We start from the raw sequence: 23,413 nt of genomic DNA, 5'->3' as shown, positions 1-23,413 counted from the left end.
ATGGGATAACAGCACGCCATGGAGCTATCATCAGCTCAGTAACACATAACAACATCCAACAAATAAGACCCAACTGGTCAGCATGCACACACTCTGGTGCGACAACGACTTGATGGTAGTGGTGCATTCGTGGGTTGATGGCAACAATTGCGGCTGACCCAAAGCGTGTGCTAAACTTGACGATACCATGGATTGTTGACGGTATGGCCTGGAGCTGGAAAAGCGTCGGTCGCCCGAGCAAAATGTAATGTTGTTGGGAGGCGCATCACTAAGAATTTGATCATTCGTGTGATCTTATCCCTATCAGCCGTGGAAGAAACTTCTACCAATGTCAACTAAGTATCTTACAAATACAATTACATGCAACAAGGATTAAACAGTCCTTCGACTGAAAGATCCTGCACTACGATGGCTGGACTCAAACAAGAGCTACGCAATATGGTCAAATCATACATTCTAAAACTATTTAATCTTCGTGGCATGCAACTTAACGTATTCACTTAAAAGTTAACTAACATCAGTATTGGTTTCACATAGCATAAAGCAAGCAACATTCGAGCAGAAAAACCAACATGCAATAAAGCATCATTAAGATTAGGCACTCCTAACATGAAATTCTGGAAGATCCTTAGCATACACACTATCATGCATCTCTAACAACTCACATAGCACACACATAAATTCATCTCTCCTAGCATGCAAACCTGAGTAGATCCTTAGCCTAACTTATAACACGCCATGCACATCATACTATAACACATATAAAAACAACTCAAATACAACATATAAAGCAAGTATGGATATTTTGGGAGACCACTTTCTCGAGCTATGGCTGATTGTACAAATAACATATTCTCTTTTCTTCTCTTAAAATGAATCCTTTCCAAAAAGGTTTATAAAACTCTCAGATCCATAGTTTGAGTCTGGACTCCCACGAGTGTTCATCCAAATCCCTCAAACTAGGGCTCTGATACCAACTTGTAACGTCCCAAAATTTCAGAATAATTTTTTCATTTTTAAAATAGAATAAACACCCATTTTATTAAAGATACATTTAAGTCAAACCAATTTTTCATAAACCATAATTAAAAATCAGAGTTATAAGGAAAAAAACGGAATCTCAAATCATAAAACCATTGATGCGTGTGTACAGTCCCACCTTTGAAATTCGTTAAGTACCTGAAAAGCATTTAATCCATAACTGTAAGCATAAAGCTTACTGAGTTCCTCCAAAATATCACATACAACATAACATAAATAAACAACTATGGGTTATCAACAACCATGGGGACTATCAACAGTCCTAATAGGCTAACAACACGTCTTGTGGGCTAACAGCACGTCCTTGTTGGATAAGGTGTCTAAGTCCATAACTATTTCTGGTATGTACTTGACCCGACCCGACATGGTCCATTTGGGTTGCATGGCACCATGCAATTGGATAAACTAAAATGAGAGAAATAACACTTATGGTTTATTAATATATTATAAGTTCTAATATATTAATAATATTATTTAATTAGTTTGATCAAGAATTAATTTAGAATTAATTAAGTGATCAAAAGATAACTAATTAAATATATGGGTAGATTATGTAAATCTTCCATATCTTATATAGTGGGCTAAGAGGCTCCATGGATTATCAAGTTGGGTTCCACCCATAGGATGCTCCATGGAGTTAACCCATGGATCATGAAATGAAGAGTCATGTTACATTAGGGTTTACCTAATGCAACACACTATATAAACAGAGGTGTTCTCCCCAAAATTGGCGACACTAAGAAACAAGAGGGCTAGAGCCGATTTTGCAAGTGTAAGATTCTCTCAAAGTTTACTCCTTTGCATTTGGTGTTGTGTGAAGCATTTGAGGCATCACACTTGGGGAGCTAGGCTCACAAGGTTTCAAGGATCATAATCAACAAACAAGGTATGTTATTTTATCTTTCATTCAAGTTAAAAATGTTCCCCATGTATGCTAGATAGGAATATAACCTTGGAATTCAACTTTGCATGATAATTAGACAAACATAGATCCAATGTTATTAGGGTTGCATGTACACTTAGGAAGTGTTAGAATGCTCAAAACCCATCAGTGGTATCAGAGCCTAGGTTTGTTTGTTGTTTTTTTTTGTGCAAACTGCTTGAAAAAATCGTTTTTCTGTTTTCTGCTCGTATGAACTCGCCGAGTCCATGAACAAATGCAAGTTACTCGTCGAGTCTGTTCTTGCACTCGACGAGTAGAGGCTGCAGTTTTCAGAATTTCGACATTTGTTGCTGGAAATGGACTAGAAACATTACCCTAAACTGTTTTGGTGTTTTAAAACTTGTTTTAGATGGTGTAATGTTTATGCTAATCCATTTACAATGGCAATTATCAAAATTACAAGTTTTTAAGTGTAATTTTTGATTCTTGAAAGTGTTCATATTCATGTTCTTGAACTTATGAAGATTAGATGATCATAGGAATTGTTTGTAACCTTCGTGGTAGTTTAATTCATGATCATAATGTGTTTTAATGGAGTCCATAACTTATCCTCAAGTTATGGAAAACCAAAAGTCTCACTTTTATTAAAGCCATTAAAAGAACACAAGAGTTATAAAAATGAAAAGTCTTCATTTTTATTACTCAATTAATTCATAAGTTATAAGAAATGAAAAGTTTTGGAAGTTTACAAAACTTTCCCTCAAGTTTTGGAACAAGTAAAGTATTGATTAAAACTTTAGTTCCAACCCTTAGAATTTTAAAAGTTAAAATTCAACCCTTATACTTTATAATATTATAAGTTACTAATATATATATATATATATATATATATATATATATATATATATATATATATATATATATATATATATATATATATATAAAGATCAAGTCGTCTTACCGCTAGTACGCCTCATTCACGAAGCCGGTCTATAAGGGGGGTATAAGGTTGTTGCCTATAAAATGGCAACTTAATGGGTGTCCACTCTCACCCACCGCTTCCTTGATCGGTGGAGGGTCGTTAGCCGAACGGGTAGGACAAGGACTTATAAATTCTCATTAAAAGTATGATGAATATCGTAAAGTAACTAAATGCTTTTATTAAATTCCCAATCTTAGTTACTTTAGGAAAATGTGAATAAGGTGCTAATCCATGAAATTACACTTTACACTTTGTTTAAGTCGTTAGTGGAGCTCGTGTGGTTAACCGGCACACTAACTTGGACTTAACAAGGTAGGTAAAGGGTGACTTAAAATTTATTATAGGTCGGTGGAGCTCGTGTGGTTAACCGGCACATCGACTGAGTAATAAACATTGAGTGTACCAAGTGATTTGCATGGTTACTTCACACCTCGTTTTGTGATCCTCGGTATCCCAGTCACAAAACTTGGAGGGCACACTCGAGATTGAAACATGCCTTTGAAAAGTTCATTGAATCTCAAAAGAATCTAGGAATTTCTAAGAACCAATTAAAAACCTAATATCTATATTTCGTTTTTCATGGTGGAAATTGGTGAATCGTCATTCACCTACCTTTCAAATATGTTATAGCTTGGATTACGGCATACCTCTTCTAAGTTATAATATATTGTGATTGGATCCTAGCCTTAATATTACATTTGGGTGTTTTATTAAGGACTCTCTTAATATCTAAACTAATCTTGTTCTCTTCTTTCAGATGTCTTCAAACAATGCTGCTTCTGGCTCTAATCCTAATGGCTCCTTTACCCTTATGAACTTGTGTGGGAAAGTCATTTTTGATGGATCCAACTTCAATGAATGGATCAGAAACATCAGGATGATTACCCGCTACGAGGACAAAGAATATGTCCTTGACAAGGAGCTTAAGGAGATTGATGAGACCACTGTAACTCCCCAGGAGATCGCTGACTTCCGGGCACATGAAAGGGATGCTACAAAAGTGGCATGCATCATGTTGGCCACCATGACAGCGGAACTCCAAAAGTCCTATGAGGACTTCTACCCTTTTGAAATACACCAAGATCTGATGGAAAGATACCATCAAAGTGCACGACAAGAGAGGTATGAAATCATATGCTCTATCATAACAACCATGATGAAGGACGGGGAATCCGTCACGAGCCACATGCAGAAAATGCAAAGGTATGTGGATCGGTTGTTGAAGCTTAATGTGAACTTCCCTGAGGAGCTTGCAATAGATATCATTTTGCACTCCTTACCATCGTGCTATGATCAATTCCGCATGACATATCACATGAATAAGGAAGAGGTCACACTCAGCAAACTTCAGGGACTCCTTAAGACCGCAGAAACAGGTCTTAAGGGTAAGTCGGTTGTTAACACTCCTACTCCAAACTCCGCCCCGGTTTTGGCAATCGGGAAAGGTTGAGGGAAGAAGAGGAAGAGCTCTTCGAAGGGTACCAAGGCTAGGACCCTTGATGGATCTTCTTCAAGTGGAACCAAGAAAGGTTTCGTCACTCCTTCTTCTGACCCAAAAGAGGTTGAATGCTTCTATTGCCATGAAAAGTCACATTAGAAGCGGAACTGCCCAAAGTACCAGCAAGATGTGAAGGATGAGAAAGTTAAACCCAACCATGCAGGTATTTACACTATCTTATCTAATAACTCACCCCATTCTAACTCTTGGGTCCTTGATACCGGTTGTGGTATTCATATTTGTTCTGATTTGCAGGGACTAAGAAGAAGTGAGAATGTGGAGCATGGAAGAATAAACTTAATCATGGGGAATAGGAAAGCTTTACCTGTTACCAAGATTGGAGTTTATACTTTATCGCTAAGTAGTGGGTTTAGTTTAGATTTGAATAAATGTTGTTATTCGCCAGAAATGGCAAGAAATATTATTTCCTTTCATGCATTGTATAAACAAGGTTTCACCTTTTCATTTGATAATGAAGTTGCTTCGATTAATGCTTTCTTTAATAATGTTCTTTATTTTAAAGCATTACCATGTGATGGTGTGTATGAAACTGTATATGTGGTTGATAACTTAGGAAATAATGTATTGTGTATTGATTATGTTAATGATAATAACTTGGATAAAGCATCATTATGGCATTGTCGTCTTGGACATATAAGCAAGAAACGCATAGGCCAACTCCAAAAGGATGGAGTATTGGAGTCATTTGACCTAAAGTCAGATGATAGTTGCGAATCATGCTTACTTGGAAAAATGACAAAGTCACCCTTCACAGGTTCTTGTGATAGGGGTGAAGGTTTGTTGGATCTTATACACACGGATGTGTGTGGGCCCTTCAAACATACCACAAGGCATGCTAATCGTTATTATTTGACTTTTATTGATGATTACAGTAGATATGGATATGTCTACTTAATCAAGCATAAGTCAGAGACTTTTGAGAGGTTTAAAGAGTTTAAACAGGAAGTCGAGAATCAATTGGGCAGGAACATTAAGATGCTTCGATCCGATCGAGGTGGTGAATATCTTAGTTCAGAGTTCCTCGACTATCTTAGGGAATGTGGGATTGTCTCACAATTGACACCTCCCAGGACACCGCAGTTGAATGGTGTAGCTGAGAGGCGTAATCGAACCTTGTTGGATATGGTTCGTTCCATGATGAGTCGAGCTTTGCTACCAATCTCATTTTGGGGGTATGCCTTAGAGACTGCCGCCCATATCCTTAATCTAGTCCCCACAAAGAAAGTTGCCAAAACTCCTCATGAGATGTGGACTGGTAAAGTACCCAAACTAGACCACATTAAGATTTGGGGTTGCGAGGCTTTCGTGAGACGCGAGACTCATGATAAGCTCGAACCTCGAAGTGAGAGGTGTATTTTCATCGGCTACCCACATAAATCCTTTGGTTACCTCTTCTACAGACCTAGTGAGAATGTGGTCTTTGTAGCTAGGAGGGCTTTCTTTCGAGAGAGAGAGTTCATAAGCCAAGGAGATAGTGGGAGGCAAGTTGACCTTGAAGAAATTCAAGAGTCAAGTGGTGAAGGAACTTCAAACCCTAGCACTCAACTTGAGGAGGAAACTCTTGTTGAGCCAATTGACAAGTCTGTACCTCTGAGGCGTTCCACGAGGGTTAGGAATGCACCTGAGCATTACTATGGATTCCATATTACTGCGGAAGGTGATATACTTATCAGTGATGAGACACTGATAGGTCCGGATGAACCTAACAGTTATGCGGAAGCCATGGCAGGCCCTGAGTCAGCCAAGTGGAAAGAGGCAATGGACAGCGAGATACAGTCCATGTATGACAATCAAGTTTGGAACTTGGTTGAGAATGTACCAGGTCGTAAGACTGTAGGGTGCAAATGGATCTTCAAGAAGAAGACCGACATGGATGGTAATGTACACACTTATAAGGCACGACTGGTTGCAAAGGGTTTCTCACAAACTCCGGGAGTTGATTATGATGAGACCTTTTCTCCAGTGGCCAAGATTAAGTCTATTAGGGTTCTGTTAGCCATAGCTGCATTTCATGACTATGAAATATGGCAAATGGATGTCAAAACCGCTTTCCTTAATGGAAAGTTGGCTGAGGATGTTTACATGAGTCAGCCAGAGGGTTTTGTCAATACAGAGTACCCTAATAGAGTGTGTAAGCTTGAGAAATCCATTTATGGGTTAAAGCAAGCACCTCGCAGATGGAATCTTTGCTTTGATGAGAAAGTCAAAGAATTTGGCTTTTCTAGGAGTGAAGATGAATATTGTGTATATGTCAAGGCTAGTGGGAGTATAGTTAGCTTTTTGGTATTATATGTGGATGGCATACTACTCATAGGAAATGACATCCCAACTCTACAGGAAGTTAAGTCTTGGCTTGGGAAGTGTTTCTCTATGAAGGACCTAGGAGAAGCTGCCTATATTCTGGGGATAAGGATATTGAGAGACCGGAGTAAAAGACTAATTGGACTTAGTCAGAGTACCTACTTGGATAAGCTGCTGAAGAGATTCGGCATGCAAGACTCCAAGAAAGGAGAGTTACCCATCCAGAGTAACGCCAGATTGAGTAAGACACAAAGCCCTAGTACTGAGGCTGAGATAGCAGAAATGAGTCGAATACCTTATGCTTCGGCTGTAGGATCGATCATGTATGCTATGACGTGTACTCGACCTGATGTAGCCTTTGCTTTGAGCATGGTTAGCAGGTATCAGGGGAACCCTGGCAAGGCACACTGGACTGCGGTAAAGAATATCCTCAAATACCTACGGAGGACTAAGGACTGGGTCCTTACCCTCGGTGGGAGTGAAGACTTGAGAGTTGTAGGGTATAGTGATGCTAGCTTTCAGACTGATAGGGATAATTTCCGCTCTCAGTCAAGCTGGGACTTTACCTTAAACGGAGGAGCAATTTCTTGGAAGAGTTCCAAGCAAGAGACAGTGGCTGATTCAACTTGCGAGTCAGAGTATATAGCAGCTAGCGAGGCAGCAAAGGAGGCAATATGGCTGAAGAACTTCATTGGAGACCTTGGAGTTGTACCAGCTATTAAAGAGCCAATGGAAATTTTCTGTGATAGTGAAAATGCAGTTGCCTTAGCCAAGGAACCAAGGGATCACGGGAGATCCAGACACATCGATAGAAAATACCATTTCATCAGACATCGAATAGAAGAAGGACTCCTCGTGGCAAAGAGGGTATCATCGGATGAGAATCCAGCAGATCCCCTCACGAAGGGACTGACTCGGGTTAAGCATCTCCAACATGCTCGGAGCATAGGGCTGAAGGATGATATTAGATTTAGTAGTTAGATAACCTTGAAATTTGTAAAGTGTAATTGACATTAGATGATGAATAAAAGGTGTTTTATTTATGAGTAAAGTGTTGCTATTTCTTGTCGATCGTTTACTATATTTCTTTTGCATGTTTTGACTTCCAGAATAATTATGTATGGTATATCATATTATTCGAACCTCCACAGTCAGTCATATGTCGGAAGTAGGTATGAATCAAGACTGTCATGATTGGTTGCAGAGGTCTAAGTTGTTGGACATGGCTACAACACTCATGAGTGCTCATAAGTTCTGAGCATTGGACTCAACCCACGCTCACTGGAATCACTTCATGGAATTTATCTCGAGTGATCGTGAGACGGTAATATCATATAAGTCTTCAAACCTAGAGATATGATTTGTTACTTATGAGTTGATTATGCATTGATTGTACGAAAACGCATTGGTAACTCGGTGTTATAAAACGTGCTCTTGTGTATAATTCAATGAGTAGTAGAACAAACATATGAGTCGAAGTTTATCTATTCCTTCTTGGATTAGAAGCTGATATCTGGGCCCCTCGATGATTTTGTTTTGACCTATGTACCGGGCCCGGTCAAAACTAAGTTGTTGTGTTCAATTAAGTTCTTTGTCAAACAAATCGGAAATCGGGAAACAAACCGTTGGAAAATAAGTAAGACATTGTTCCATGTATTTGTCCGGCTGATATCTAGAACAGAGGATTATATGATCACTTATCTTAAATGGCGTATCATCATCTTCTCAGTTTCGAGAGACCTTGAAAGAGCTACGATTGCCGATCGGTTCCTGAAGTATTGCAGTTATATTTATTAGACTTATCCAAGTGGGAGACTGGTGGATAAGGTGTCTAAGTCCATAACTATTTCTGGTATGTACTTGACCCGACCCGACATGGTCCATTTGGGTTGCATGGCACCATGCAATTGGATAAACTAAAATGAGAGAAATAACACTTATGGTTTATTAATATATTATAAGTTCTAATATATTAATAATATTATTTAATTAGTTTGATCAAGAATTAATTTAGAATTAATTAAGTGATCAAAAGATAACTAATTAAATATATGGGTAGATTATGTAAATCTTCCATATCTTATATAGTGGGCTAAGAGGCTCCATGGATTATCAAGTTGGGTTCCACCCATAGGATGCTCCATGGAGTTAACCCATGGATCATGAAATGAAGAGTCATGTTACATTAGGGTTTACCTAATGCAACACACTATATAAACAAAGGTGTTCTCCCCAAAATTGGCGACACTAAGAAACAAGAGGGCTAGAGCCGATTTTGCAAGTGTAAGATTCTCTCAAAGTTTACTCTTTTGCATTTGGTGTTGTGTGAAGCATTTGAGGCATCACACTTGGGGTGCTAGACTCACAAGGTTTCAAGGATCATAATCAACAAACAAGGTATGTTATTCTATCTTTCATTCAAGTTAAAAATGTTCCCCATGTATGCTAGATAGGAATATCACCTTGGAATTCAACTTTGCATGATAATTAGACAAACATAGATCCAAGATTATTAAGGTTGCATGTACACTTAGGAAGTGTTAGAATGCTCAAAACCCATCAGTCCTGTGGGCTAACAACATGCATTGTGGGTTATCAACAACCTTGGGGACTATCAGTAGTCCCAATGGGCTAACAGAATGCCCTGTAGGCTAACATCATGCCCTGTAGGTTATCAACAACCATGGGGACTATCAACAGTCCCAATAGGCAGCTCAATAACACATAACAATATCCAACAAATAAGACCTAGCTGGTCAATATTCACACACTATGGCATAAGTTATATAGTGAGAAGACTCACTTGAACGATGAGCTGACATCCACTACTCAAAGTCCTACAGAATCAGATACACGAACCTCCTAAACCAAACACAAGCTAAACCTCAGACTACAACTTAACACCCGTCAAAGTTTGACCAAAAGTCAAACTAGTCAAAGTCAACTTAATCGACAGCCACGTCGTGGCCACCTATTGGTCATGTCGTGGCAGCTTGTCGACAAAACAATCGGGCAACCACTAGTTGCCACGTCGTGGCGAGCAGACTATTATGTCATGGAAATTGGGTTTTCACAGCCTAATGGATTAAGTTCCCAATCCCTTAAGCCACCCATTCATAAACTCAAGAAAGCGTCCTAATGTTTAATACGACATAAAGATCGATGCTTTTCAATCATGCATGTCTAATGCAAGTCTAGCACTCAAACAATGTCATAAATGGAGAAATAAAACCAAGATCTCATGCATGGAGCTCAAAACACCAAGAAACTTCATATCTGGAACATATATCCACCACGGGACCTCAATGATCCATAAAGTTGCTAATTTATGGAATCCATGCACTCAACTCCACCCGAACATGGATACAAGTGGGTAGAAATATAGACCTAGCATGATATAATGAGAAAGGTAAGATCTTAAGGACTTATAAAAGTACAGAAATAGTTCAAGATGATGATGGAGAGGTTTTGCTAGTTGAAACAATGCACCAAGAACACCTTTTTCTTCTTCAAAGGGCTAAAATCACCACAAAGAGCACACAGGGTCAAAATAGAGGCCAGGTTTTCTTGGAGGGTGAAAGGGATGTGATGGAGGTCGAGAGTGTGCACACCCTATCCCTCACTTCCCTTAAATAGGAGCATAAACCCTGTAATTGGGGTTAATCCTTTAGGCGGCTGCCACGTTGTGACAATAAGCTTGTCACATCGTGGCGCCCAACACTGATGCATGCTTATACAACTATTGCCATATCGTGGCAACCCATGTCCCACGTCATGTCACATGATTTTTCCCAAAACCCCATATTTGATCCCATTAAGTCTTTAGCTGATCCACTCTGGAAAACAGGTGTTACATGTTCTTCAGAACCCCTTCAAGGAAAGAAGGCCCAAAGAAGTGAAAAAAGGCATTGATGTTTGCAGGATTTGAATTTGGTAAAAAGGAAGTAGGATTTGGATTTAAAAGTTGTTTCAACTAATTTAATGTGACTCTAATTCACGCACACACACACACACGCACACACACACACACACACACACACATATATATATATATATATATATATATATATATATATATATATATATATATATATATATGTGTGTGTGTGTGTGTGTGTGTGAGAGAGATAAACTATGACAAGTACTAAATCGCTTCCGAAAACAACTTACAGTTCTCTAAATCGTTTGATTTTTTTTTATCTACCTCTTTTTCACAATAAAAGCACAATCTTTATACGTAGCTTCAACATATGATATGAGGAATCCAACAACCAGACAAATGGAACCCTAAAATCGAGGGGAAAAGGGTGTAAGAAGATTACCAGAAGGATTTGGACATGATTACAACGAATATATGCTTACCGAGTGAGAATCTATGAGCTCAAAGATGATCCTTGAAGTTTTTGAATATTTTTTATTTTTGAATTATTTAGAAAATACCATACTATGAAGCAATATGATTTCCATCTTACCGTCCTTGTTGACTTATAATTAGAGATGGAAATCAAAAATCCATCTACGTTCCAACATAGATACAAATGAAAAACTTTGATTTAAAGTGTCGATCAGAATAGAATCGTCATAACCCTCAAATAGCAAACACATGTGGACGAAGGAGACTGAAACAGATGACCAACATGCGAGAAAAACGGTTGGCGTCAGCTGCAAACCAGCCGATAGAAGGAAAACCGGAAACCACCCATTACAATACATGACATTGTTCATAAACTCTATTACATGCCTTAGCAATTGAGCTACATCAGCATGAAATTTATAAATACCCAAGATCACTTTCTTTATTAGATGGATATGTTTGCTTATTGCATTAACTTAAGGCGGACTTTTATCATATTAAACATTGGTAATTTAAATATATATATTTTGGTAATTTGAGAATTTATTTTTATTTTTATATTTATTTTATTTTTTGCCTCTCAAGTTTGCTAGGACCAGTCCTGGCCTAACACGACTTGATCGTTGAAATGTCTTTATCAAGTCTTGTAAATTTTAGTAGCATAGAATATGTGATTCATAGTTGTGAAATCAATTTGAAATAAGGAAATTAATAAAATAATTCCTGTCAATCTTTTATTAGACGTTAACCAAAAGACACACCCCAACGTCGAGACATGTTTAACTATTCAAACATCTGCATCATCATCCAAATGAGTCGACAACGAACAAGATTTATTATTTTACCAAAAATGATGAGGTGATACTCGATATATAAGATCATATTTTATGACGTGGGCCCAAATATTAGTCGAAAAGTTGACCATTTGGTTGATGAAAATAAAAAAATGGTTTATGTATACGTAAATACAAATGACTAACGTTCATTTTCTAGAATCTTATTTGACCGAATGAAGACAAAAAACTGAATAAATTGTTAAGTTTCCTTTTTTCACATTTTAAATTTGTTATTATTTACATATGAAGCAAATAATTTTTATATTATAAAACATATGTAATGAAATCACACAATTTCTTTGCAATACCGTGATGACGTGATCCTAATATCGGATGTGAATCAAAGATCCCACTAATATGAATACGTCTCAAAATTTGTTGTCAATGGTTCATGCATTATTCATTATAACTTGATGTTGATTAAAACATCCATAATAATAACTATAATTCTTGTAAGTTTAATCCCCAAAAATTAGGAAGAAACACTATAATAAAATTAAAAATTAAAAAAAAAAACAAAGTCATTTTGACCATGTAAAGGCACATGATCACAAAAGAGACTAGCCTCTTTTTTATGATATTCTGTCTAATTCAAAATATACTGATAAAGTTGTGATGCTCTATGAGGTTTTCTAAGGTCTGTAATAGTCGATTTTGAGTTAAATGAACTTTATAAGACTCGATATATATCAAGCTGAATAGACAATTTTGTTAGTATCAACTTTAGACTTTTGAGCTAAAACAACGAATTTGCTAGGGTTTAGAATACTAAAGACCTGACTATAAAATAAATACTAAATATGTGAGATCGAATTAGGATAACATCATAATCTTGATTCGGTCTTATTGTGATTGAGATCATTTTTTGTTTATGATCTTAATTAAGATCGAGATTTTAATAAGATTAATATAAACCTATATATAAATTGAAATGTAAACAAAAGTAAATATTTAAATTTGATTAAAAAGACTTATCAAACAAAATATCCACATGTAAACGTTAAAACATTTAAATTGATTATCCAATAACCTAAGCATGTCACTTAGGTCTTAGGAAGGTTGTAAAAATCGCTTGGCGGTCGACTGACGATAAGCGATTAATCAGACTCGGCGGGGATTAATCGGCGATTAATCGGGGACCCTAAATTATTAATAAAATTATTTAAAAAATTAATATTTCCTAAAAAATTAAGTATTTGGAAATTTTAAATTTTAAAATTTTGAAATTTTAAAAATTTTAGTATAATATTTTAAAATTTGAAAGCTTAAAATTTTAAAATTTTGATGTAATATTTGAAAATTATTTTTTTTGAATTTTTTAAATATTTCCCGCCTATGACCGCCGAGGACCGCCAAGCCCGAGTTTGACCGATTTTGACCAATTTCCGCCAAGTACCTTAATCGTAATCGGTTCGAGGCCGCCAAACGATTAATCGCCGATTAATCGGCCACCAAGGCCGATTTCTGCAACACTGGGTATTAGTATGTAAAAAAATAAAATTATTAACTATAGAAAAGTAAAGAAATAAATATATATTACGAAGCAAAACATTTAACTTGAGTATCCAATAACCTAAGCATGTCACTTAGGTCTTGGTATGTAAAAAAATAAAATTAGTAACTATAGAAAAGTAAAGAAATAAATATATGTTATGAAGCAAAACATTTAACTTGAGTATCCAATAACCTAAGCATGTCACTTAGGTCTTAGTATGTAAAATAAAATAAAATTAGTAACTATAGAAAAGTAAAGAAATAAATGTATGTTATGAGACTTGAACATACAAAATAAGAAAAAACGAACCCCTCGTAACATGACAAAAACTAGAATTTCGATAGATTACTTTATATGCTAACTTTTGTCTTCCTAATAATATCCATTTACCTATAAAAAAAACCAAATCAAGAAACAACAGACACACACACATTCCCTCCACAAATCCAATCAACATTCCCCATGTTCATATAATTCTTTTGAGTATTTCCATCTGGGGTTCTAGAAATGGCTTCTGCATTAGCTGGTGATGACTTAATGAGGTCCATGAGCAGGAACATGAGCCGAAACATGAGCCGGAACATAAGCCGAAGAGGAAGTCTAGCATCAAGAAGCACCAGGGGTTGGGGTGCAGCTAGTATCAGGGAAGTATTCACTACACCAGGTCCCGATGTTTTCCAGAAAAGTGGGAGAGAAGATGATGAAGATGAACTCATGTGGGCTGCCATTGAAAGGCTTCCAACATATGATCGATTAAGAAAAGGATTCTTGACTCAAGTTCTTGATGATGGGAAAGTTGTCCGTGAAGAGATTGATGTTGCAAATCTTGGACCCGAAGAGAGACAGAATTTGATGAAGAATATACAAGAAAGAATCGATAATGACAATGAACGACTTCTTGAACGACTCCGAGATCGTATTGATAGAGTTGGAATTGAGGTTCCGAGGATTGAAATTAGATATGAGGAGTTGTCGATTGAAGGGGATGCGTTTGTTGGAAGTAGAGCACTTCCAACTCTGCTTAATTCTACCATCAATTCGATCGAGGCAAGTTTTTTAAGTTATTGAAAAGTTCTAATATGTTGACTAGCTTCTTAAATTTATTGATCTTGTCTCCATGGGTATAGTGCACTTGGTTATAGTGATGGTATACACAAAAATAGTGGAGAGTTGTAGTCTTAGACAAATGCAAATTGATAATTTCAATTCCATTGTGGATTGAACTTTTTATGGGCCATGATATTTATGTCACCCATGACCATCTACTAGACTCTTGTGTATCTAAATATTTCATGATGCTCGTCAGCATCTGTGGACCAACTTAAGGGCTGTCCAAAAAATAACTCTTTTTTTGAAATTTTTTGATCTTATTATTTTTATCATGCTTTTAGGATGTACTCGGTTTCATGCGACTTTTCCCGAATAAGAAAAGGGTAGTCAAGATCCTTCATCAAGTATCAGGAATCGTCACACCATCTAGGTAAAAAAAATCATGTAAATCTCTACAATTCTAGCTTATGTTTTCACTTCCAATCTTTATAGTTCTTGACGAAATCGGTATTCTTTTTAGAATGACTCTACTTCTAGGACCTCCCGGGTCAGGAAAGACCACATTGTTGAAAGCACTTGCGGGAAAGCTCGAAAGTGATATGCGGGTAACTGGGAAGGTGACATATTGTGGTCACGAAATGGACGAATTTGTCCCTCAAAGAACTTGCTCTTACATTAGCCAACATGATCTACACAACGGTGAAATGACCGTGAGAGAGACCATGGATTTTTCGGGACGTTGCTTGGGAGTCGGGACACGATACGAGATGTTAGCAGAATTGTCGAGACGAGAAAAAGCCGAAGGAATCAAACCGGATGCTGAACTTGATGCATTCATGAAATCCATTGCAGTTTCCGGACAAGAATCTAGCTTGGTCACCGAGTATGTTCTTAGGGTACGTTTTTTCCTTTCTTGATTGTTACATCAGCAGGGTTGTAGAATATTATTTACAACCCTGTTTTAACAAATTGTAGAGTTGTATTATACAACTCTACAATCAATAAAATCAATAAGTTAAGTCTGAAAACTAACCAAGAGTGTTATGCTACTGTAGCTACTCGGGTTAGATATTTGTTCAGACACGATGGTCGGAGACGAGATGAGACGAGGCATATCCGGTGGCCAGAAGAAACGAGTTACAACCGGTGAAATGCTCGTGGGACCCACAAAGGTTTTTCTCATGGACGAGATTTCAACTGGTCTCGATAGTTCCACAACATTCCAAATCGTAAAGTATATGAGACAAATGGTTCACATCATGGACATTACTATGATAATTTCCCTCCTACAACCCGCACCTGAGACTTTCGAACTCTTTGATGACATAATCCTTCTTTCAGAAGGTCAAGTCGTGTACCAAGGCCCAAGAAAGAACGTTCTTGAGTTCTTTGAACACGTTGGATTCAAATGCCCAGAAAGAAAAGGCGTTGCAGACTTCTTACAAGAAGTCACATCAAGAAAAGATCAAGAACAATACTGGTTCAACAAAAGTATAGCTTACAGATACGTTTCTGTAGACGATTTCGTTCATTTTTTCCGAAACTTTCACACCGGTTTAAAGATCTCAGCTGTTCTTCATGTCCCTTATGACAAATCTAAAGCTCATCCAGCCGCTCTCGTGACAAACAAATACGGGATATCGAATCAAGAACTCTTCAAGGCGTGTTTATCGAGAGAATGGCTTCTGATGAAAAGAAATGCTTTTGTGTATATCTTCAAGACTACCCAAATCACAATCATGGCTTTGTTCACCTTCACCATGTTTTTTCGAACAACGATGAAGCATGGTGACATCGATGATGGTGGAAAGTATTATGGGGCGTTGTTTTTCAGTCTGATTAACGTTATGTTTAACGGGATGGCTGAGCTTGCTTTGACGATTTTCCGGCTACCGGTGTTCTATAAACAAAGGGATTCGTTGTTTTATCCTGCTTGGGCTTTTGCTCTTCCGATTTGGCTCCTGAGACTTCCTCTTTCACTTATGGAATCAGGAATTTGGATTCTTCTTACTTATTACACTATCGGGTTTGCTCCTTCTGCTAGTTGGTATGCATTTCTTTTCTTCTAGGATTAAATTCTTACGTCAATGATTTACAAGACTTCTTTTGGATCAAATGATATAAAGACCCAGTTTTTTTCACTCGATAATTTGAACCATTTTCGTTTTTCCATTGTGATGTTTCAGTTTTTTCCGACAACTGTTGGCGTACTTGGGTATACATCAAATGGCGTTAGGTCTATTTCGATTCATTGCTGCACTTGGAAGAACACAGGTTGTGGCGAACACTCTCGGCACTTTCACTCTGTTGCTCGTTTTTGTTCTTGGTGGATTCATTATCGCGAAAGGTTTGTAGTTAACAAGGGATATATACAAATCAAATAACCATCTTAATTCCGTACTAATGTGATCTTTTGTTCATGTTATAGATGACCTTCAACCATGGATGAAATGGGCATATTACCTATCTCCCATGTCATATGGACAAAACGCAATCGTTCTTGTTGAGTTTCTCGATAAACGATGGAGCGCTGTAAGTTTAGATAGCAATACATATCGATTTCGATTCTATTTGAATATTTGTATTTTGAATTTGTTCGATCAATGATATTGTATATATACAGCCAAACTTCGACACAATGTATCGAGAATCCACAGTCGGGAAAGAACTTCTAAAAGCCAGAGGAATGTTCACTGAAGGCCATTGGTACTGGATTTGTGTTCTTGCACTCTTCGGATTCTCACTCGTCTTCAACGTTTGCTTTGTGTTAGCACTCACGTTTCTGACTCGTAAGACCACATTTCAAGCACCAATCTCTCAAAATTCGTGATTAATTGACCCATGTATGTATATGACTATCTTGGTTTCGAATCTTAAAATGCAGCCATGGCGGACTCTAAATCTGTTACAGACGATGATGATGCCAAGAAGAAGAAGTTAGCATCCTTAGCAACCAAATCCGAATCTAAAAAGGGGATGGTGTTACCCTTCAAGCCATTGTCTCTTGCATTCGATCATGTCAACTACTACGTCGATATGCCTGCTGTAAGTAAAATGTAAAAGTAGCGTATATATACAACTTTACCTTTTTGATGTCAAACTGAGTAATTTATTACGACTTTCAGGAAATGAAAAGCCAAGGAGTAGAGGAGAATCGTCTGCAACTTTTACGAGATGTTAGTGGCGCGTTCAGACCGGGGGTTCTGACGGCGTTGGTCGGCGTAAGTGGTGCCGGAAAAACGACGTTGATGGATGTGTTGGCCGGAAGGAAGACCGGAGGATATATCGAAGGAAGTATTAGCATCTCTGGTTATCCCAAAAACCAAGAAACTTTCGCTCGTGTTAGTGGATACTGTGAACAAAACGACATTCATTCTCCTCATGTCACCGTTTATGAATCTCTCTTGTATTCTGCTTGGCTCCGATTATCTTCGGATGTCGATGAAGCAACACGAAAGGTATATACAGCGATATATGATTACTTACTCCATTCATGACTCCGATTACTGATGGTGTTTTCCGGTGGAAAATTCAGATGTTTGTGGAGGAAGTTATGGAGCTGGTGGAGTTGGGTCCAATAAGATATGCTCTCGTCGGACTTCCGGGGGTGGATGGATTATCAACGGAGCAAAGAAAGAGGCTGACGATAGCGGTGGAGCTTGTGGCAAACCCTTCGATCATCTTCATGGATGAGCCAACTTCAGGTCTAGATGCAAGAGCAGCGGCTATCGTCATGAGAGCTGTCAGGAACACGGTGGACACTGGCCGGACTGTTGTGTGTACTATTCATCAACCGAGTATAGACATTTTTGAAGCTTTTGATGAGGTAAGATTCATATACCCTTTTTGATTTTTTTGACGATTTAATGTTTTTTTTATCACTTTAAAACTTGAGAAAAATTTGATCTTTATGTAGCTGTTCTTGATGAAGAGAGGAGGGCAAGTCATATACGCAGGGCCTCTTGGACAATATTCGCACCTTCTTGTCGAGTATTTTGAAGTGAGGAACCATCTTTTCTTAATTAGCTTTAAGAATAATCACAAAAAATAACAAAATAGAAGGTCCATTTAACAAATTAACAACTTTTTTTTTTTTTAACAAAATAAGATCTATGTGGCAATTAGATCAATTCAAGAATTTCACAAAATACAAATAATTTGGCAGTATATTTGTGAAATATGATTTTTTTTTTCTAATCGTAAAATTTGTTAGCGTTTTGTGATGGGTACCTTCAGTAAGGAAATTTCACAATTCATAATTGACCCTATTTCGATGATCATTGTGTTAAAAGGCTAAAAATATGGTTTATTTATTACATGGTAACATCCATTTTGGTCATTTGGGTAAATTTTTACATTTTTTTCAGTCGATTAATGGAGTTTCCAAGATCAAACAAGGATACAACCCAGCAACATGGATGCTAGACGTCAGTTCTACAGCAGTTGAAGCTCAACTTGGAGTCGATTTTGCAGACATTTTCGCAAATTCTGATCTCTACAAGTATAAAAACCTACCAAGATTTTTGTTTTTTTCAGATGTTTTATTAATCTTTAAATTAACAATCTCTCAAAACTTATGCTGTTTTTTTCCATGGATGATTTTTAGGAGGAATGAAAAGCTTATCAAAGAGTTGAGTACACCACCAGAAGACTCTCATGATCTTCATTTTGCTACACAGTTTTCACAGCCGTCTTTTGAACAGTTCAAAGCATGTTTCTGGAAACAACATTGGTCGTACTGGCGAAACCCACAGTACAACGTTGTTAGATTTTTCATGACGGCAGTTATTGGTCTTATATTTGGCGTTATCTTCTGGGGCAAAGGAGAGATAATGTAAGACTCAGTTTTACACTTTTACTATATTTAAAGTCAAACTATTAACAAATATGTTGACCATGAAGAAAAGTCAAACTAGATTAATGTTTTCCCGCCATTATAACAAAAAAAAAACTATTGTTTTCAAACAGGAGCAAACAACAAGATTTGTCCAATCTAATGGGAGCAATGTATGCTGCGGTTTTGTTCCTTGGTGGAACAAACACCTCTGCCGTTCAATCGGTTGTCGCGATTGAACGGACAGTGTTTTATCGAGAAAAAGCAGCCGGAATGTACTCAGCATTACCGTATGCTTTTGCTCAAGTTTTGGTGGAAACCATTTATGTTGGGATCCAAACATTTCTTTATAGTCTTCTTCTTTACTCCACGATTGGATTCGAATGGGATTTGGGGAAGTTCTTGTGGTTCTATTATTACGTGTTCATGTGCTTTGTGTACTTCACTTTGTATGGAATGATGCTTGTGGCTCTTACTCCAAGTTACCAGATTGCTGCCATCGTCATGTCCTTCTTCCTTAGCTTCTGGAATTTGTTCTCTGGTTTCCTCATTCCAAGAACAGTAAGTTTTCGCTACACTTTTTTTTTTATTTTTTTTTTTGCCATTCATTGGGAGTAATGTCAATGAGACAGAAATTCGTAAATCTTTGTGCTACCAAAAAAGTGGGACATAGGTTTGTTTGTGCCAAAAATGAATATCCTGCTCATTCTTATTATCGAAAATAGTCTAGAAAGTTTGTTCTTTGCAACAAACGCAACCTTATAGTTTAAGGATTTAATGGGGAATTTTTTAATCTGCTAAGCTATATATAGATTTTTTCGACATAATACCGGAAGAACGATTTAAAAGAAAAAGTCATAGAAATGAATATTTCTCCATTAAGTCCTAATTGTTTACAAAATTTACTGCGATTTGTCAAGTGTGTTGTTATTTTCAAATATTTTTTAAACCAGTTATCCATACAACAGTTAATGAGAATAAAAAGAAAAAAAAATTAAGTCTCAGATAGAGTTTGGTATACATTAATCAGAATTCGAACGAGATCAAACATCATGATTATTTCCCATTGACAATTTTGAATTCAAAGGGAAGAGGTGTTTATTCATTCCATTCCATGCATGATGGAATATAACAATACATAATCATTATAAATTTAATTTCATTTATATTCAATTACGTACTATTATTTGTTAATTGCTAAAAGATAAGTGACATTTTTTGAAACATTGCAGCAAATCCCGATTTGGTGGAGATGGTACTATTGGGGATCACCGGTTGCATGGACAATATACGGGCTTATAACATCTCAGCTAGGCGACAAGACAAACCTCGTTCATGTGCCTAAACATGGAAACATGGAGGTTAAGGTTTACCTAAAGGAATTCCTAGGATACGAACACGATTTCCTAGGATATGTTGCTCTTGCTCATGTTGGTTGGGTACTCTTGTTCTTTGCTGTCTTTGTATATGGCATCAAGGCATTGAACTTCCAAAGGCGATGATTTGATTCCATCGAAGATTTTTATCGATTGTATCTTTTTTTTTTTCCTGTTTTTACAAGAATTGGGAATATTTAATAATTGAACGTTGAGATTTTGTACAATAAAGATTAAAGAACAAACTGGTTTGACTTGTGGTTAAAGAAAGAGTGGGGAAGGGGTGGTGGGGTCGGCGCCGGCCTTTGACTTCTTGAGGTCAAAAAAATAGTGCAGTCAATAACTATAATGTCAACCCTCGTGAGGTGTTTCGGATCTTCAAACGATTAAGTCATATATATAGAGTGAGAAACTTGATTATAGTATAAGTATTATCAATTTAATTGCTGATCGCACTATTTCTTTAAAACCAATAAAAAAACATTAGTTAGGGTGAATGTTATGGGAAACTTGTTTAATAATATAATGACTAATGAGAATCATATTGTGTTGTTTTTTTTACACTAAGGAATTTTTTATAGATAAGTTAGTGGAAGATAAAAGATCATGCGACACGAAGTTCTTGGACTCGAAGAAATATCTCGTATCTCGTTATATATTTTACCTACTAAAAGTCTAACACGATGACTAAGAAAATAATTATAGAACAAGATTACTAGGATCCTAGTTAGTAATTATAAGGTTTCTTTTATTTCTTTAAAATCATATTATTTGATTTGATATATAATTTAATGAACAATCTATGATTTATAATCACAAACTTGATTTTAAAGAAATTTTCAATCATATATTTTGATCAATTACAGTATTTATATTATGATAAGTTATAAGATTTGTATTATGATCAAATATAATATTTAAATTACAGTTTGCACATTCCTTATTACTTACTATTCCTGTATGGTGTTTCCAATTGGGACTTCAAAAGTGAACACCATGCACTCTTAAGGCTCAAAAACACACAAATGAGGATTATGGTTTCAAAAGGATCGTTTAGGGGAATGGAGGCTGAGGATGGAAGTGTTGGATAAGGTGTCTAAGTCCATAACTTATTTGGTATATACTTGACCCGACACGGCATGGTCCATTTGGGTTGCACTTCACCCGAACTATTTATATGGATAACATTATGAGACGAGTATATGTGCGGCCTACTAATATATTATAAGTTATAATATATTAATATGAAATTGTATTATTTAATTAGTATTGATCTTAAATTAATTATGAATTAATTTAGTGATCATAAGGTGACTAATTAAATAATGGGCTATTGTACTTATATAGTGTGGGCTAACACTCATAAGGAAATGGGCTAAGCTTGAATGGGAGTCCATGGATGATCCATGGAGCTTTTAACCCATGGATCCTTGGAATAGGAAAAGACATGGGTTATTAGGGTTTGCATGGTTCATAACCCTAATCATCTACACTATATAAAGAGGCTTATGGTGCTTGAAAAGACACTATGTGTGTGTGCATAAGGTGTGGCCGATTTCTAGAGTATTAGAGTGCTCTCTCATAAGTTTTCCAAGTTTGTGGTGATTTGTGATTTCCATTTGAGGCATTTACATTATTGGTGCTTGGCTCTCAAACTCCCAAGGAATCAACTCACTAACAAAGGTATGTAATTCTTCTAGTATCTTTTATGTTTAAAAGTACCCCATGTATGCTAGATAGGTTATGAACTTTGGAAAATTATTTTGCATGTATTTTAGACAAACATAGATCCAAGGTTTCTAGGGTTGCATGAACACCTTAGGAGTGTTAGTTTGCTCAAAACCCAACAATGGTATCAGAGCCTAGGCTTGTTTGTTTGATACTTGATGCAAACTTGTTGAAAAACTCAAGTTTTCTGCATTCTGCAGCATGAACTCGCCGAGTCCATGGGGGGACTCACCGAGTCCATGAGTAAATTCATCCTACTCGTCGAGTAGGTTCGTGCACTCGAAGAGTAGAAGCCTCAGAATGCAGATTTTCGAGTTTTGCTGCTGGAAATGGACTAGAAACATTACCCTAAACTGTTTTGGTGTTATAAAACCTGTTTTAGATGGTGTAATGTTTATGCTAATCCATTTACAATGGCTTATATCAAAATTGCATGATGATATGTGTTCATATGTTCTTGGAATTTTTGATATGATGTTCATGTTCTTATGAATTATTGTTAGATCATAGGAATTATTTGCTAAATTGTTTATTGATAATTCTTGATCATTTATGTGTTTTAATGGAGTCCATAATTTGTCCTCAAGTTATGGATTTCCAAATGTCACTTTCATTTATGCACACTTAAAACACATAAGTTACATGAAAATGAAGAGTCTTCATTTTATGAACCTTTAATTCATAAGTTATGAAATGAAAAGTTTTGAATAGTTTCAAAACTTGTCCTCAAGTTTTGGAATTTGTAAAGTTACACACACTTTAATATACTTTAATTCCAAACCCTTAGAGTTTTAAAAGTTAAAATTCAACCCTTATACTATTTATAACATTAATGGTTAATTATTATATATATATGTATAAGATTAAGTCGTTTTACCGTTAGTAGGCCTCATTCACGAAGCCGGTCTATAAGGGGGGTATAAGGTTGTTGCCTATAAAATGGCAACTTAATGGGTGTCCATTCTCACCCACCGCTTCCTTGATCGGTGGAGGGTCGTTAGCCGAACGGGTAGG

The 23,413-nt window shown here is 36.7% G+C and overlaps 1 protein-coding gene across 1 annotated transcript; it reads left to right on the top strand.

The window, feature by feature from the left end:
- The first annotated feature begins 13,918 nt into the window (after positions 1 to 13,918).
- Positions 13,919 to 20,797, top strand: LOC145137241 (pleiotropic drug resistance protein 2-like). Its single transcript, XM_079071385.1, has 15 exons — positions 13,919 to 14,458; positions 14,803 to 14,891; positions 14,982 to 15,357; positions 15,517 to 16,508; positions 16,648 to 16,808; positions 16,890 to 16,993; positions 17,085 to 17,250; positions 17,346 to 17,506; positions 17,587 to 17,919; positions 17,997 to 18,287; positions 18,378 to 18,461; positions 18,829 to 18,962; positions 19,068 to 19,295; positions 19,430 to 19,856; positions 20,528 to 20,797. Exons 1-15 carry the CDS (start codon positions 13,919 to 13,921, stop codon positions 20,795 to 20,797), a joined length of 4,356 nt encoding a protein of 1,451 aa, XP_078927511.1.
- Positions 20,798 to 23,413: the final 2,616 nt, after the last annotated feature.

Source organism: Lactuca virosa, chromosome 9 (assembly GCF_052849685.1).
Source record: "Lactuca virosa cultivar CGN04683 chromosome 9, Lactuca_virosa_CGN04683_v6, whole genome shotgun sequence".
Lineage (NCBI taxonomy): Eukaryota > Viridiplantae > Streptophyta > Magnoliopsida > Asterales > Asteraceae > Lactuca > Lactuca virosa.
Note: the sequence above shows the minus strand (reverse complement) of the source record. Positions and strands in the feature narration are given on the sequence as shown.

Coding starts and splice junctions, on each gene's coding strand:
- LOC145137241 (XM_079071385.1), top strand. CDS start 13,919: ATGGCTTCTGCATTAGCTGGTGATGACTTAATGAGGTCCATGAGCAGG. Junction 16,509..16,647: donor TTTGCTCCTTCTGCTAGTTG/GTATGCATTTCT, acceptor GTGATGTTTCAG/TTTTTTCCGACAACTGTTGG. Junction 17,507..17,586: donor ACTACGTCGATATGCCTGCT/GTAAGTAAAATG, acceptor TACGACTTTCAG/GAAATGAAAAGCCAAGGAGT.